The sequence below is a fragment of the Palaemon carinicauda genome, chromosome 30 (genome assembly GCF_036898095.1).
Source record: "Palaemon carinicauda isolate YSFRI2023 chromosome 30, ASM3689809v2, whole genome shotgun sequence".
In the NCBI taxonomy this organism is placed as follows: Eukaryota; Metazoa; Arthropoda; class Malacostraca; order Decapoda; family Palaemonidae; genus Palaemon; species Palaemon carinicauda.
In genome coordinates, this window is record NC_090754.1 from 32,129,179 (window position 1) to 32,147,278 (window position 18,100).

The 18,100-nt window shown below is 41.1% G+C and overlaps 1 protein-coding gene and 1 pseudogene across 1 annotated transcript in view; one reads left to right on the top strand and one right to left on the bottom strand.

The window, feature by feature from the left end:
- The window catches only part of LOC137622974 (transcription termination factor 4, mitochondrial), a 67,797-nt gene extending 55,902 nt beyond the window's left edge, over positions 1-11,895 (bottom strand). The window contains exons 1-2 of the mRNA XM_068353586.1: positions 11,700-11,895; positions 5,499-6,007 (exon numbers count right to left, since the gene is read on the bottom strand). Of these exons, the coding sequence (XP_068209687.1) occupies positions 5,499-6,004 (506 nt within the window). The 5' untranslated portion in view covers positions 6,005-6,007; positions 11,700-11,895. The remainder of the gene's footprint in view (positions 1-5,498; positions 6,008-11,699) is intronic.
- Positions 7,558-18,100, top strand: part of LOC137623450 (uncharacterized) — a 107,222-nt pseudogene continuing 96,679 nt past the window's right edge.

Consider the following 18,100-nt stretch of genomic DNA (forward strand, 5'->3'; position numbering starts at 1 on the left):
AGTTGAGGTGGCGGCTGCGCAGAACGCGGCTCCTGTCTCACGAGTTGAGGTTCTTGAGGTGCTTGCCTCGAGAGTTGAGGTTCTCGCCTCGAGGAAAGAGGAGGTAGCAGCTGCGAGAGCTGAGGTGGCTGCCTCAAGGATGGTAGAGGTTGTCGTACCTCAAGAGGTTGCTTCCTCGAGGATGGTCTTACTGCAAGAAACTCTTGCCTCAAAGGAAGAGGAGGTTGTAAGGCATAAGACTCCTGTCCCCATTGTTGAGAAGGTTGTCGCGTGGTAAGAGATTCCTGCCTCAAGGAAGGTGGAGGTTGCTGCACAACGCTGGTAACTGGCAACTCCCAACGCGGTAGCTCACGCATGGAGGTAGCTTGAGGAACCTCAACTTCGTACGTCTGGCAGACTGGACTGCGGAGAGGAGGAGGAGCGCTCGCAGGAGGAGGTGTAACCTTCTCTGCCTGAAACTCACGCATTAAGACCGCAAGCTGCGACTGCATGGACTGCAGCAAAGCCATCTTGGGATCAACAGATGATGAGGTATGTTAAGGCAAAGCCTTAACAGAAGTTGAGGTCTGTTGAGGCATCGCCTTACCTCTCTTAGGAGGTGTGCAGTCACCTGATGACTGCGGCGAGTCAGAGCTAGCCCAATGACTACATCCGGGCTGTTGAACTCGTGAGGTCTGGACTTTACGCTTAAGAGGTCTTGAGACCTGAGTCCAGCGTTTTCTCCCCGAAAATTCTTCTGCAGACGAGAAAAATAAAGGCTCAATCGTCTGAGAGTGGGAGTGACGATCTCTGTAAGATACGCCCGCAACCACCGAGGATACTTCTGTGCGCCGATCAAGGCCTGCCGAACCCTTTTGCCCTTCGACATTGCTTCTCCCCTGGGCTTGGGAGCTTGCAAGAGGTCCCGGACTGGGAGGACGACTGGCACGCACAGAAGTACCCTCACGCACAACACTGACACTGACACTAGCACTCGGCACAGCACTGGCACTACCACTTCCCACTGCACTTTTCACTTTAAGTTCCTTGACGTCCGCCAAGAGGAACTTGTGGTCACTCACTACCGACTCCACTTTATCACCTAAAGCCTGAATGGCACGTAAAACATCAGACATATCAGGCTGAGCACAAATAGTAGGTTCGGGGGTAGCCACTACAGGGGGAGGAAAAGGTTGAGGATCATGGGGTGAGGAATAAAGCGAAGAGCGAGCCGAACTCCTCCTAACTCTCTCTCTCTCTAACTTAGTGGTATACTTGAGGAATCGAACAAAATCAAGTTCCGAAAGTCCGGCGCATTCCTCACATCGATCTTCCAACTGACAGGATTTTCCCCTACAGTCGGAACAAACGGTGTGAGGATCAACCGAGGCCTTCGGAATACGCCTAATACAAGTCCTACATCGTCTTTGGGGAGGAGCTTGAGAAAGGTCGGACATCTTGAATCAAAGAACAGTCAAGGGGGATTCCAATTAAAGCAAAAGATCGTTAACCATTAATCAAATCAATATAAAAGCTATCTAAGCTAATAGACAAGTTTCCAGTATAGCGAAAGCTGAAATCTTAGAGCAATACTTCACCAAAAACCGTGAACAAGACTCCAAAATTATAAGCGTATCCATGTAGGTCTTGCCGGAAGCACGACAGAGGAAAAATTGAGGTGGTGTCAACAAGAAGTACTGCAGTACCTGGCCACAGGTGGCGCTGGTGAGTACACCCCCTTCTAGTATAGTGATCGCTGGCGTATCCCTTCCGTAGAATTCTGTCGGGCAACGGAGTTGACAGCTACATGATTATCGGGTAAGATTAATATTGAAAAAGTATGAATTGTGTTACGCAACAGAACAATCCTCATTTTGCTAAAATGCACCGATGGGAGTTACCCAGGTATCCATGGCAAAGAGTGCACATAGATTTTGTTTACATTGATATTTTCACTTGAGAGTCACAAGCCATTGAGAACTGAGCAGTAATGTAAGCCATATCAGAATAAATGTATTTTAATAATAGATGTTCTCATTACATCCCGCCCAGAAGAATCTGTGACATTAGTATGGGATGCTTAACAACATTAACAAATGGATATAATTTCAGGTGAGTGAGGTGATATCAAGGAAATGTGATGTAGACCAAACATTAAACATACCAATGTTTGTTTCTGAAGGGAAAACTCTCAACACGCACTTCTTCCCTCTCTCTCCCGAATGTGATTTGTCCAGGAAGTAGAAAAAAGGGGTAGTGTCCTACATTCTTACATGAATACTCAGGGATCGGAACATTCCCAGTACGTACCCACTTAACCTGCTTAATGAGGAAAAAATGTACAGGTATGCCTTCCTCGAGTGGAATGTTCTCAGTACTACACTCTCTCCCGCCAAGGGAGAGAAACGGTAGAAGTCACAAGCAGTCTTTTGAACTTCTTCAAAGATGTCTTCCGTCACCTATCTAGAATACTTCTGGAACACTCTAAAGAAGGAAAAGGAAGAAGGCTAGCACCCTTTTCCAGATGAAGAAGCAAGCACTCAGTCTCTTGAGAGGCCGAGAACTAGAGGGAGCTATGTACTGAAACATCACTTCGCTGGGTACAATCATTGTATGTACCCCTCCTCCTGGTATGTACAGCTCCTCTTGGTACATGCCATTCATCTTGCTACATATCCTTCTTGCATAGGTGAGGAGAGGTCAATTGAAGACATAGCTGTGGCTGTTCAATCCAGGCTGATCGTATTTGGGTACCAGGAGTGCATGGAATTCAGTCAGCTGAAGGTAGGTGATGACTAAGTGTGTATTTCAGGTGCTCATGGATGCCCGTTAAGAGTGGATTCCAGGGCGAGTGGCTTCCCAGTGAGCGTGGATTCAAGATCGTGAGGATATCAGAGTGCGTAACTTGCCAATGCTCATGAATTCCAGTGCGTAGATTCCAGGTATGCTTGGATTCCCGACACTTGTGATTCTCAGTGCGCATGGATTTTCAAACACTCGCTGTTCCCAGTGCATGTGGATTCCCGGTGTGTGGGGCTTCACGGATTTTAGAAGACTGCATCCATCCCATCCCAACAGGAACAGCATGTAGAGAGACTGGCAGTGCATAAAGTACAAACACCAACCTAAGAAGATTCTGGTACAGCACTGTCTCTTCGACAGGGAGAGAAACTATCAGTGATCCAATGCCACTCTTATCAATTAGCCTCCTGGAGTTTTTAGATGAAAATACGTGTAAATGTTCTACTCTTTAAAGTAGTAGTGAAAACTCTCAAAGAAGAGGAAGTGACGGAGGAGTAATTTGAAGTTTGCCTTCACAGGATACACAGGTCGATGACAAGACACTCTTGGGGAAAGAAAGGAACTCCAAAAAGACAGCATCCAGGTGATAAGCCCTTATTGCCATCCTGGGACCAAGAAGACAATGAAGGAAAGGGGAAGGGCAGTGCTCTTTTCCTTCACAATCAGCAGCGGTTTCCTCCAGTTGTAGCCCAGTGCTCATGATGTGTTGTCATCATAAGGCCTTACTACTGTAGTGAGGAAAGAGACAGCAAACAGTAAAGCTGTCTAAATGGGAATGAGAAGGATACAGCCGGTTGTATAGCCAACTGACACACAGCTACAGTTTTAGGGAAACAACTGCCAAACCTTCATCTTTTTTATTATCCCTAGCTCATGATGATCTGCTAAATCTTATCTAAAAATTAAAAAAGGCAAAAGATTAAAATGTTAGATGAAAACGTGGGGAATATGTCTTTACTCTCCAGGAGCTGAAAACAAAGTAGCTAAACAATGTGCTGGCAAGGGGACGGCCTTCTCCGCCACCCACCAGTAACTACCAACGCCCCGTTTTAATTTTAACAGACGAGTTCCATCTACAGTACACTGAAAACAACTCCTATTAAAGGATGAGGGTTTGTATATGTGTAAGAGCAAATAGGAAATTGTACTGTGCTATACTTTATAATCACTGTACTGTAATAAAACCTACATAGCAGTTAGTGGACTACAAATTTAGCGTGTTAGTCGACCGCACATAGACAGTAGGGGGGCTATGAGTTCACTGACCCTAGAGCTCTAATATTACGTCGTTTTTCTATCTTTGCGGTGGTCTCTGTTACCTAACCCCAGCAAAGTTCGAGGGCTGGCTGTACCAGTCCTCCAGATACATACCATCCTCACATATGTGGGGAGAGATTGTTGGAGACACACAGTTACATTGATCGATCATCTTAGACAACATCGTCGTCTTCAAGCGAAGTACAGTACTATAGCTGCGCTAGGGTACAAGACCCAGAGTTGTGTGGCATCATTTCTTTTCAATGTGGGACAATTTTTGACAAGCATTTCTCTCAGTACAGGACCCAAGACAAGTGCAGAAGCAGCGCATAAGAATTTTTCTTCCTGTTAAGGAACAACTCTCAGCATTCAAAAAGAGACATCACCAAGGAAGGGGAAAGAATGGTCACGCCCTTCATCCTAACCGGCAGAGCCTGCTCAGTTCCTTACAAGAGTTATGCATACTGTATTGATGTTTCTTCCTGTTATGAGACTTCTCTCAGTACTTAGTTCTCCTGGTATGAGACTGAGCACAGGTAAATAATGTGTGAACACCCATACAAAGTACACTGACACCTCTCCATAGTGGACTGCGTCGACGTTCCTTCCCACAACTTTCAGCACTTACTCAAGAAGAACGATTCCTGATACAGCACTCTCTCCCACAGGGAGAGAAACGTTATGAATCGCATGTACACGAGCCCTGTTGATCGGTCTTCCTCAACATCATAGATGTCATCTGCTTGTTCTCCTCTTGAAGTAGCACCAAAAAATCTCATGAAGATGAGACAAAGGAGTAGGTAGCACTAGAAGTTTGCCTTCTACCAGGTCATAAAAGCAGATGATGACACTCCATGGGGAGAAGAGACGACAGGAACTCTATGAAGTGACAGTACAACCAGGCAATGCATTCTTAGTGCTTTACCAGGATCTGAAAGATGCTGAATGCCCTTCACACTTGGTAGCAGCAAATATCTTTTTCCTCCAACGGAGCACATCAATGTCTAAGGATTGCCAGCTTCGTAAGGATTAACTTGTCATTGTCATCACAAGGATGCACAAGTAAGGGCATAAACAGCAAACAGGAATACTATCCCAAATGAACAAGAATGTGGATATCAGCAGGTTTGCACAGATAACTGTCGCACAGCTACAATTTTGGGAAACAACTACAAATCCTTCCTTCTAAATATCCCTTTCTCACAATGATTGCCAACACATTATCTAAAAGAAAATGCTTTAGAGTAAAACAGCCAGATGAGAATGCCAGAAGTATGTCCGTACTATCTGGCAGCTAACTAACACCACCTCGTTAAGTATTCAGTTTTGTTAAAAGCCTACTCCTGTTAAAGGTTATTAAAGGTTATGGGTTTGTATTCATATAGGAAAAAATAAAGCATAAGTATTCATTGCTATTTAACATTTATAATATTCATAAAGTCATCGATTTGTAAACTTACTGCTGCACAAGCTCCATTACAGAGTATTTTCCAATGTTTAGGAAGGACAGCTTTTCTGCAAAATGCTCAAGTTTCTTTTCACTAATCTGAAGGAGGTCAGGACATTGAGAAATATTTTTGAATACAATATCTATGGGCACTCCACCACCTGCCATTATTTTGCAAAAATTCTTCCAATCTGATAAAGGATATGTTATCAGGTCTGGAGTTCCAAAAAACTGGGATTCCAAGTTATTTTTATCAACTCCAGCTTTTAGCAAATATTGATAAAGTGACAAAAATGATTTTCTATGTCTACTGTCAACTCCTTTTCTTTGAAGTCTCTCAAAAAATTCTGAACCTTTCTCTCTGACATCTTCTCTGTTGTCCTCATCGACAATGGTATTGACATGTACATGTCTCCTATGTAGGTCTGCCAAGATTATATTATTATGGGGAAAACGTTTTGTAGGCAAAGCACCAGAATACAAGCCTCTTGAAGCCAATTTCCAAAGCTGAACTGCCATTTCCTGAAATTATAAAAGAAATTCAGATATAATCCAGTATTTATAAACTGCTATTAAATAAAGTAAAATAAATATGACACTCAGAGATAATTTGTATTTTTCCCTAACTAATACAAAACTGTAGTTACTTATTTGGATATTCTTTCAGCGAAGCTGTAAGGTAGCCATTAAACTAAAAGTGCGAGGTGGCAACCCTGCCCCACTGCTTGAGCAGGTAGGCCGGGGGTGACCGGGGGGTACCCAACCAGCTCTATATATACTCTCACAGCTGTGAGCTACGTCACTTTTGATTGCAGGAATGACTTCTGGGGGACAGGTGATGGTGGGCCAATTTATATAAATACTACAGGTTTGTATCAGTTAAGGAAAAATACAAATTATCTCTGAATTTGACATTTGTTCACATACTAACAAACCTTCTGTTATTTATATGGATGACTCACTCATAGGTGGGTGGAAGTCATAATTCTGGCATGGACATTGAGCAGGTTTTACCTAGTACAGTTTATCACAATGTTCTGAAGAAAAACTTTAACATCTCGCTAAAACATACAAAGTGAGTTTAATAGTAACCTGAGCAATTCAATGTAATGAGAGTTTCTCGTGTTCTATGAACACATTCCGAGTTTATATAGGAATAGAAAGATGTTTCCCAAAGCAATGCAACCACCAAGTAAGTAACATCAATCCACCAGATTACCCATTCCAGAAGGTTTGTTGTGACTACTTCCTTCACAACAACACTGAATACTGTGCCTGGTCCTGGTGGACAGATACTCTAATTGGCCCATGGTATTCATATTTCATTCAGGAGCAGATGGTCTGATAAAGTACGCGAATCATTTGTCACAGTTGGAATCCCAAAAGAGCCAACTTTAGATGGAGGACCCCAATTCACATCTGGCAAGATTCAAGAATTCCTGTCATCTTAGGGTGTACATTATTGTCTAACTTCTGTCGCCAATCCCCATGCTAACTGCAGAGCTGAGGTTGCAGTAAAAACTGTCAAAAGGAAGCTTACTGACAACACAGGACCAGCTGGATCCCTCAACATTGACAGATTCCAGAGAGTGATGCTAATTTACCGGAACTCGGTAGACCAGGAAACGAAGACTTCGCCAGTGAGGGTCCTATTTGGCACACCTATCAGAGACCCCATTCCCATCCCCTTAGGTAGATATTGCCCCCACAACACATGGCAAGAAACAATGAAGAACAGGGAAGTGGCCTTAGCAAAGCGCAACTCACGAGAATGTGAGAAGTGGTCCTTACGTACCACACAACTGCCACCATTGAAAGTCGGGGATCACATGTACTTACAGAACCTGGTAGGCAATCGCCCTAGACGCTGGGACTGCACTGGAGTGGTTATCGAGGTCTGCCAGTTCCATCAGTATGCTATTCGGGTCTAGGGATCTGGTAGAGTGACACTAAGAAATCCCCAACATCTTAGGATATTCCGACCATCCCAGCCTCCTCCTGATAAGATTGATCCCGTACTTCGCACACCCTGCAGAACCGGCTTCAATCAGCCCACAAGCACCGCACCTACCATGACTGAAGTTGCAGAAGGTCCACCTAAGCCAGAAGCTGCACCAGCTCCACAGCTCACAACCCCAGGGCCGACAGCTACAACTCCTATGCAGTTACCGGATCGACAGGAACCAGTCACCACTCCACCGGGTCCATCCTCACCAGAGTCCTCAAATGTTCCACCAGTTACTAAGCTACCATTATCCCTGAGGCGTCTCATGCCTCATAACAAACCAGGCGTTAGGGAAACGGTGCGTTCAAGACAACATTTTAAGGATTAGTGTGACAGTTCACTTTGAGCTCATGGTCTTCGGTGGGTCACAATAATAACCCCCCTGGAAGAGAGATGGGGTCACTATATTAAGTGCATGGAAGTGCCATTGATGAATGGCCTTTAAGTCACATGTATAATTTTTAATCAGGCTATGTGAACTGATCAAGTGCTCCAAAAACTATTGATGTTTTTATATTTTGGCAATCAGGCCTATTACAGAACTTTCACAAGTTGTTGTTTCCAGCCCGTAAAGTTTTATTCATACCCTTCAAAACTGCCCCCTGGGAAAAGGAGATAGATAGATACTGTATGTCATTTACCTCAGTTTATTCATTACTTATGTTTGTATCTTCTATTACTTAAGTTTGTATTTCCTGTGTTCTAGGTGACTCATCAGTCATCTTTTTGACTAAATAAAGTTATGCAAGGAAGAGAACACGATCGTGAAAGTACTGTTCGTGAACGGGCGTGTCTAGCTCTCGTTTGAGAATGGCGTGAGCATCGTGAATGCCTAGCTTGCAAACATGAGCATCCGCCTCGTGAATGTGATTGTCGTTCTCGTGAACGGCGCTCTTGCGAGCGTGAATGGGAGCTTCATCCTCGCGAGTGCGAGCGTCGTCCTCATTATCTAGATCGTCGAGATCTAGAACGCGAGTGTCTGGACCTAGGTCTAGACTGGGATGCTCGTGATCGTGCAGAGCGAGATTGCGAGACTTCTTATGAAGAGGAACACCTCCGAGGAGAATGTTGAGAGGTCTCGTGAGCGTGAAGCCTTAGAGCAAGAACACCTTCTAGATGAAGAGCGTTCAGATCGTGATTACCTACGATCCTGATCTTCAGATCATCACGAACAATGATCAGGAGAAGAGTGTCCTGAAGGACGAGGAGATGGAGAACCTCGTCCCTGCATACCACTGGTGGAAGGAGTGCTGGTCTCTGGAAAATCATCACCTACAGCCGAAGGGTTCCTCTGGGAAGAAACAAGAAGGCTGGAGGTTACAAGACGACGAAGACCCAGGATGGCGCGTAGGATCGTCGTCAGCAGGAGGCCGTTGGAGGGGCGAATGCGAGCGATCACCTCATCTGCGCTTGGAAGGTCCAGATGGACTTTGCAAACCTCCAAAGCGAGAGATATTGAAGGCTCTGGAGAAGGGTCCTTCCTGGCACCGCACTGAAGGAAACGAACAAGTTCTTCCTTCGTAGGGGGCGCAGAAACCCCTAAGGTCAGCCATACCTGCAAAACATCTGCAAGGGAAAATTGCTCCCCAGCAATTGGAAGTGAAGTTGCTCCTCTAAGGGAAGCAACTACCCCCCCCCAGTACCCAGGGGTTGCCAAGGAGTTAGACGGTCTGCACCCCTGCTAGATCATCCCTCGGAAGAGTGCGAACAAGAAGGAGCCTTAGAAAGAAATTTGGGGTTGCGGGAAGAACGCACTTTACCTCAGCCCAGAGGGAGAAAGATTGCGGTTAGCTTTCTTCTTTCTGCTCCGTCCAAATTTCTCCCATTGGGAGGCATGCCATTCCCTACACTCTGCACAGAGCAAACCATGGTCGCAAAGATGCCCTCTACACGAAGGACACAGAGAGTGCGGGTTGGTATCCAGCGATTACATGAAGGTACCGCAAACAGCACCCTCGCGCCCAGAACAGGTCCACATGAAGGCGATCCGAAGAAGCAAGCACACCTGAAAAGAGAGAGATTAAAAATGTCCACCCATAACAGCCTTGGGAGGAGAGAGAGGACACGACCACTCTCTACCGAGCCAAAAGAAAAAGTGACATACCTCACATCTGTGAGAATATATATAGAAGTGGCTGGGTACCCTCCAGCCACCCCTGGCCTACCCGCTCAAGCGGTCAGACAGGTTGCCACCTCACCATTTGTCTAATGGCTACCTTCTAGCTTCTCCGAAACACTATCCAAATAAAAAACGGAAGGTTTGTTAGTAAGGGAACAAATCTCTTTTTATTATTTGTGGAATAAATGAAGTATAGATTTGAAGGTTTTTTAATGACAGAGTAGAACAGTCTGGCACAACTATACTTATGAAAGAAAGATTGCAAAATTGAAAGTGTACAGTGCATTTAGATCCCATGGATTATGGGAGAACTCCTGAGGTCACCCTCAGCCAAGAAAGAATTTCCATGTGAATGAATATGACTGCATTCTTGATTTGTTGGTAGGTAAACTTTAAAATATATTTCAGCATATAGTGAAGTTAACTTGTCCAAGGAGAGCATCAAGGAAGTTTGTATAAAGCTTACTCAACTGTACTCTAATGATTTAATTACAGAGCTCTCTGATGAAATGGGTCACTTTGCAGTCATGATTCAAGAATGTTTGGTTGACACAATGACACCAAGGTTACTGAAACTGCCATGTGTAACTTGCTAATAAAAAGAAATGTCACAGATACTTTCCCAAATGAACAAGTAATACTTAGAAGAATTTACTTGCCAGTTATGATTTCTACCTGCTGGGGTGAGAGAGCATTCTCTGAACTAGAAAATAACTAAGAATTATCTATGCTCAGTGATGGGTTAGACAAGGCTTGTTCTAACTATTCTCTCCACAGAACATGAACTCTTACGGTCCATCAATGTTGATAATTTTTTTTTTTAAATTTTGCAGATTTCAAGGTAAGAAAGAAGTTGGCATATAGGTTGAAAAAACACACACACATACCAAATTCAGTATTTACTGAATGGTCATATATGTAGTAGGTTGGCCAGGGCACCAGCCACCTGTTTAGATACTACCACTGGAGAGTTATGGGGTCCTTTGACTGGCCAGACAGTACTACATTGGATCCTTCTTTCTGGTTACGGTTCATTTTCCCCGTTGCCTACACATACACCGAAATGTCTGGCCTATTCTTTACAAATTCTCATCTGTCCTCATACAATTGACAACACTGTGATTATCAAACGGTTCTTCTTCACCCAAGGGGTTAACTATTGCACTGCAATTGTTCAGTGGCAACTTTCCTCTTGGTATGGGTACAAGTGACTCTTTAGCTATGGTAAGCAGCTCTTCTAGGAGAAGGACACTCCAAAATCAAACCATTGTTCTCTAGTCTTGGGTAGTGCCATAGCCTCTGTACCATGATCTTCCACTGGCTTGGGTTAGAGTTCTCTTGCTTGAGGGTACACTGGGGCACACTATTCTATATTATTTCACTTCCTCTTGTTTAGTTAAAAGTTTTCATAGTTTATTTAGGAAATATTTATTTTAGTGTTGTTACTGTTCTAAAGATATTTTATTTTTCCTTGTTTCCTTTCCTCACTGGGCTACTTTCCCTGTTGGAGTCCCTGGGCTTATAGCATCCTGCTTTTCCAACTAGGGTTGTAGTTTAGCGAGTAATAATAACAATAAAATGTATATAAATATCAATATTTTCCCATACCTTTTTTCTTATTGACTGAAAGCTGGTTTTAATGGTTTCATATAAAGCAAATATGAGCAATAAAGAATGATGTTTATTTAATTACTTTTAATAACAGATGACTAAGACTTGCTACTCTCCATGTTGGTCAGTGACCTGGGTAGGTTTGTGACTGGGGAAGAAGGGAACACCCTGCTAGGTCTGTGACCTGGTTAAGGGGGGTCGGGGGCTTGCCCTTGGTTATGTCTGTGACTGGGGAAGGGGGGTCTGGGGCTTGCCTCCATATCTAGGTCTGTGACCTGGGAACTACTAGGTTAGGTTAGGTGGGGTGTGTGGTTTTAATACAGGTATTGATTAATGTTTATATTCCTGTTTTCACCCACCCTAAATCCAATGTCATTCCCCGTGTCCGTCGGGAGGGGGGGGGGAGGTTATAACGGGAGAACGGTTTATTTTTTTCTGTTTTCTTTAATAATACCGCAAAAAAATTAACGCTAACTTACCGAGCTTATTGTGGAAAGTAATACTTCAACACCTGGTGCTTGAATACACGAACTTTATTTTGACATCACGCATATGCTTAAAATAATAACGTGTTCTCCTATAATAAATATCACTAATGACTTCTGTCAATATTATTGACCCAACATTTGTAATACACCGGGCCGGACACTCAGGTTCCAGGTTCCTCTTTGATCTCTCCACAACACTGTTCAGTGTTCTGGTTCAGGGGTGAGGCATTGCCTTTGCAACGGCGCCTCCAAAGTTTATCTTATACTGTTTTGTCTTTTCCTCCACATCAGCTTTAATACTTCTTTTTTTTCTTTTCTATATTTGTTTCACTAAATAAAAATAATGTGATTGTGGACACACTACTAGATGAAGCGTAGTAGGTGTAAAGCGCTGCAATCTGTAGAAAATTTATTATCATTAGTTACCTCCTACACAGACAGCACAGCTTGCATACTTTTATTTCTAACTTCTAGGACCTTTGCAATATAGCAGGTAACCACTTTAGTTGGGATTTCTAAGTTCCTTAATTCATTACAGTTAAAAAAAATGCTCAGTTGTATCCTCTGCCTCCCTACGCAACACAGTAAGCCTATCATTATCATTCCTGTTTCTATAACTTTCTTTTAATTCTAGCATATTCAACATTGTTTTCATAACTATTTCGGCCTCATTAGTGTTAAGTTCTCTTATTTTTTTCCCTATGTAATCTCAGTCAGTCTAATACTGTATTATGTTTCGTCGATCGACAGTTTGGTAACGGCGGTCCTGTGTGATTATTCTTTAAAATTGAATTGGTTTGAAAATATTGAAAGCAAGAACCCAAGAAAGAAATAATACATTCAAAAGTAAAATTTAGAAAAATAGAAGAAAAGAAAGAAGAAATTGCCAAGTTGGGGTTTTGGAAATGGCAATGGCAGAAAAGATTACATAGGTGAACTTGAAACTAAGTAAGCTATCATAAGAATGACAAGGTTAGACATGGTGGATTTAAAATAAATTTATAGAAACAGGAAAGAAATTGACAAGCTTTGTGTGTTGTGGAGAGAGAAGCAGATGATATGTTAGAGCATTTGTAAAGTTTTGCTTAGCTGTAGAGAATTACGAAAACTTAGAAGCAGTAGCATAGAATAAAGGACATTAGAATCGCCAACCAAAGAAATTGCCCGATATATTATCCAGGCTAGGGAAGTTAGAAATAAAATTCTGCAAGCTGTCCTGTCTGTGTAGTTGGTAACTAATGACAGTCACACTAATTCCTCATTTGCTATTTCAAACAGTAACAGGCTTTTAATGTCTTTTTTCTTTAAAGTATGAGGTCCCAAATGCCCTAATTTTTTTTGTGATATGTTATTTTGCAGTCTTACAAGAAATGCATTAGAGTTTCTTCCTCTTCACATCTTAAGTTTCAAATTTCTTCTTCCACTGCAAATATACAGTAGTGTTATTTTTTTTTTTCTAAAAAATGTAGCTTTGAATCTTGTGCCTTTCCATGAAAGGTTTCTCCTTCATAATTGTGGAAGGATATCTATGGTTTCCATCTATAGTAAAGTTACACCGGACTTACATTTACACATATTCTTCCCATATTTTGTCCCAAGACTTGGTTACTTTATTTATATCATTTACGTTGATGGTGTCCTACAGATATTTAAATTCAGAACTTACGGATATTGTTTGATTATTTTACTCTTCTTTCTTGGAATGACAGCCCATAACACTGTTGATTATCTCAGAAGGTGTTTTTCAAGAATACACAAAAAACACGTCTTTCACCAAAGCATTTGTGTTGTCTTCCGTGATAAATATCACATAGTTGAGTTTTATTTTAATATCTAGTGTGGCAGGAGGGCAACGCTTCTGCTCTTAATGCAATGATTTGTGTAAACTAATTAGTGCTCCGTAATTATAGGAATATATGTATCATGGTAGGTGGTGCCTCCTCCCCTGTTCTTCCTTCAGATGTGCATACTCTACAGATTGTTCACGTTGTTCCTCCTCTTTGCTCTCTCCACAACACTAATTCTGGGCACACTACCAGATAAAGCGTAGTAGGTGCAAAGCGCTGTAATTTGCAGAAAATTCATTATCATTAGTTACCTTCTCCACAGACAGCATAGCTTGCATGCGCTTACTTCTAACTTATAGGACCTTTCCAATATACCGGGCAACCTCTTTAGTTGTGGGTTCTAAATTCCTTAGTTCGACGTTGTTATTTCTAAATTTCCTTAACTCATTACATTTAAAAGCATGCTCAGTAGTATCCTCTGCCTCTCTACATAACACACAAAGCCTATCATTATCATTCCTGTTTCTATAATTTTCGTTTAATTTTAGCATATTTAACCTTGTTTTCATAAATATTACGGCCTCATTAGTGTTAAGTTCTCCTGTGTAATCTCATCTACCATTACTATTCACAAACCTCTGTTGGGTCATCTCTGCTTTCTTTTCTTCTATTTTCTTTTAATTTCACTTGCCACTTTACTTTTCATTTCTTTTGAGTTCTTGTTTTTTTACACTTTCTTACTTCAATTTTAATATCATGTTTATTGCATATTTCTATGATACTTTTCCTCCAACATTCCCCATATGGTTTTCTTATTTGATGTTCCACTACCTCCTTAACTAGCTGTTTGTCATCTGATGTTATGAAATAGCATCACCTCTTTATACTCTATCTTATTTTCAGTTGGCCATATTCCTGTTTCTGCTATTAGCCCCAAGTATGGTGTGGTAACAACCTGTTCAGACATTCCTTTCATAATTTTGTACTGTATACTCTCTAGTTCTTTCATTTTTTATTCTGTTATTACACCCCATTTCTCAATATTTACAAACATTGTAGGTACTACTACTGTCTCATAGATCTTTATTCTCAGTTCTCACTAGCAATGTCAAATCTCCTACTCTGTTACTGTCGCCATACTTCCTAACTTCCTGTATCATGAAGTCTATTTTTGCTTCCCTTTTGCTCATGCTGAGACTATGATTTCTTTTTTCTAGGTACCATTGTCCTAAGTATTTACCAACAATCAAAACTACCAAAACATTTACAGAAGTTGAATGATCGCAACATACTGCCCAGAAGACCTATATAAGTTTTGAATATGACAAGGGCCAGTACGTCCTAGATTTCGTCAAATATTCAAGACCTTACAGTTGCGTCCAGACAGTATGATATTCTTTTGTGCTCAGAAACTTTGGTTTCTAATATGAGGCACTCATCTGAGCTCCTTATAGCTGGTTTTAACCCTGCGTACGTAATATGGACCCTATTCGGGGACCGAGCGCATGCGCTTAACCATATTTTTCAAGATTAGGCGGGATATTTCAGTTTTTCCCCTCCGGGTTGAGGTGCGCGGTGTCAGTTTGTGTTGTGATTCGATCGCGGACGGATGTGTCCAGGAATTCACCGGCTCATAGCCCTTCAAAGTTTGCTTGGTCACCAGGTGGGTACCTTATTACCGAACAAAGTACAAACTTTAAAATTGTATACTTTTACATTTTGATATATATCTCAGTGTTATTTATAAAAGTTAATGAGATTTTGAGTTAGAACCGGCGAATAGTGTTGCCTTATTTTGATTTTGTTACCATGAGTCCGATAAATAAATGAAAACTAAAGTTTTTTTTTTTCCCTTTTCAGTTTTTGAAGATGCCAAAAAGATTCCCATCCAAGAAGGAAATTTAGGCCAGTGCCATCCCTGTGCCATCCCTGTGCCATCTATCAGTTCCACCACTGTGCCATACATCAGTTCCACCCCTGTGCCATACATTAGTTCCACCACTGTGCCATACATTAGTTCCACCACTGTGCTATCACCCAGTGCCACCCTGTGCCATAACCAAGTGCCACCCCTGTGCCATAACCAAGTGCCACCCCTGTGCCACCCCTTGTGCCTTATGTCAAATGACCCTCTCAGAAGAATTTTTTTTTTTAGAATCTTTTAAGTATTTATATTTAGTTTTTTTTTTTTTTTTTTACTTGTCCTGTATTTTAGAATGTATATGTGGTATCCACATATAATTTGAGGGTCTTGATTTCCGAAAGAGCAATGGGGAAAATACCTTATGTCAAATGGCCCTCTCAGAAGATATTTTATTTGTTTTTTAGAATCTTTTAAGCATTCATATTTAGTTTTTTTTTTTTAAGTTGTCTTGTATTCTGAAATGTATATGTAGTATCCACATATAATTTGAGGGCCTTATATTGATTTTTGTGAGAGCAATAGGGAAAATACCTTATGTCAAATGGCCCTCTCGGAAGAATTTTTTGTTTTTGTTTTTTGGAATTTTTTAAGTATTCATATTCAGTTTATTTTATTTGTATTGTATTCTAGAATGTATATTTGGTATCCACATATAATTTGAGGGTATTATATTGATTTCTGATAGAGCAATAGGGAAAATACCTTATGTAAAATGGCCCTCCCGGAAGAAATCTTTTTTTTTTTTTTTTTGGAAGCTTTTAATTACTCAGATTAACTTTTTTTACCTGCTTTGTATTCTAGAATGGTCATTTCACAATTGTGTAAGATATCATAGAAATATTTTGATATTTAGGTGGATTACAGGGGACATTTTTAAAGTATGGTTTTTTTTTAGCCCAAAATTATTTCCTTTTTTTTTTCACGCCAGTCACAGATTTGGTGTTTTTGGTCCAGGGGTCTTGAAAACTGGCATGGATATTCCCATATAATCTATCTTCAATATACAGGTCACCAAAGTATTATAGGTTAAGTGTAAATAAATTTATGGTCTGTTTTGTGAATGTATATATTTTTGTGTAGTTATTTTTTCAAAATATTTGTAATTAATATTAAAAAAGTCATGTTATCTTTACTTCTAACATAGTATTAAGGAATGATTAGTGATCAATGTGCAGTTTTCAGTTGTTTAATATCTTTAATAATAAAGGAGTTATTTGATCTGAAAATGGAGGTCACCGTACAGGTGCCAGATTACTGACGGCGGATCAACAAAATAAGGTTACTTACGCAGGATTAAGAAGCCAATAATGCTGAAACGTGATGCCATCCCTAGGGTCGGGAATGGCGGTGTATATTAGGACTGAGTACCCTGCTTCTCATAATTCCTGCTATCAATGTGGATGTCATGAGATTCAGGTAATAAAAGTTTGTGGCAGGCATAACAACTTTTATGTGTTTAATTTACCGGAACCCAGACATGGATGATTCTATCTTCGATTGTCTTCTTACCATTATGGCTAAGGTACAAGAAGATGATAGAAAGGCTTTTTTTTGTCATTATTGGTGATTTTAAGGCTCCCATAGGGAGTGGTTAAGTTCTATCTCTCCTACCGATCGCCATGGGGTAAGAGCTTTAGACTTTGCCTTTTAATCAGGCTGTGAGCAAATCATAAATGAAGCTACTCACAGGTCTGGTAATTTCTTGGACCTCGTATACACTGACTCCCCTGGCGTTATAACTAGTAAGGTTGGTTCTCCAGTCGGGAAATCTGATCATGCCTTGATTTCATTAGTAGTGAAGACTGAGCAGCCTGTCCCTGATGTATCATACTCTTGTAAAATTTATATGAAATCCCAAGCAGACTGGAATGGGATTTTGCATGATCTCTTGTGCTTGAATTGGTTACAATTATATAGTAGTATAGATCTTGTTGTCCCTTTGACTGTGAATCTAGTCGAAATAATTGATAGGCGTATCCCTTCTCGTGTGCTAAGGTACCGAGTGAAGGACAAACCATGGTTGTGATGATTGTAGACATGCTTATTTGGAGAAGCAGGAAGCCTATCATCTTTGGAAGGGTAACAGATCGGATTTGACCTTGAATAACTATACTCAGCTTCGAGCTTTTGCTCAGAGAGTTTATGCCTCAACTGAAAAGTAATTCAATTTGACCATAAACCAAACCTTTTCTGGTACAACTCAGGAATATAAATGGTGGTCTACCCTTAAATCTGCACTCGTTGGTGTTGATGCAACACTTCCTCCTTTACTTAAACCAGATGGCTCAGTCATTCACTGTCCAAAGGAAAAGGCAACCCTTTTGACTGATGTTTTTGACAGTAAACAGAGTAATGAAAAACTTGAACTTCCTCATTCCGGTTTTCCTGAGGCTAAACTAACTAGTTTAGCTTTTCGATCTCGTGAGATTAAAGCTCTGTTGATGGACCTTGATGCTTATAGAGGTGTAGACCCAAATGGTATTTTTCCTATGTTTTTTTATAAAGACAGCAGATTTCTTAGCTCCAAAGTTATCTGTTATTTTGCGCAAGTTAGCAAGAAGAGGAGCTTTTAGCACTTGTTGGGGAATTGGTAATGTTACTCCTCTATGTAAATGTGTTTGTGGTAGCTCAAGTCCCACTGATTACCGCCCAATTTCCATAACTCTGTTATTATCTAAAGT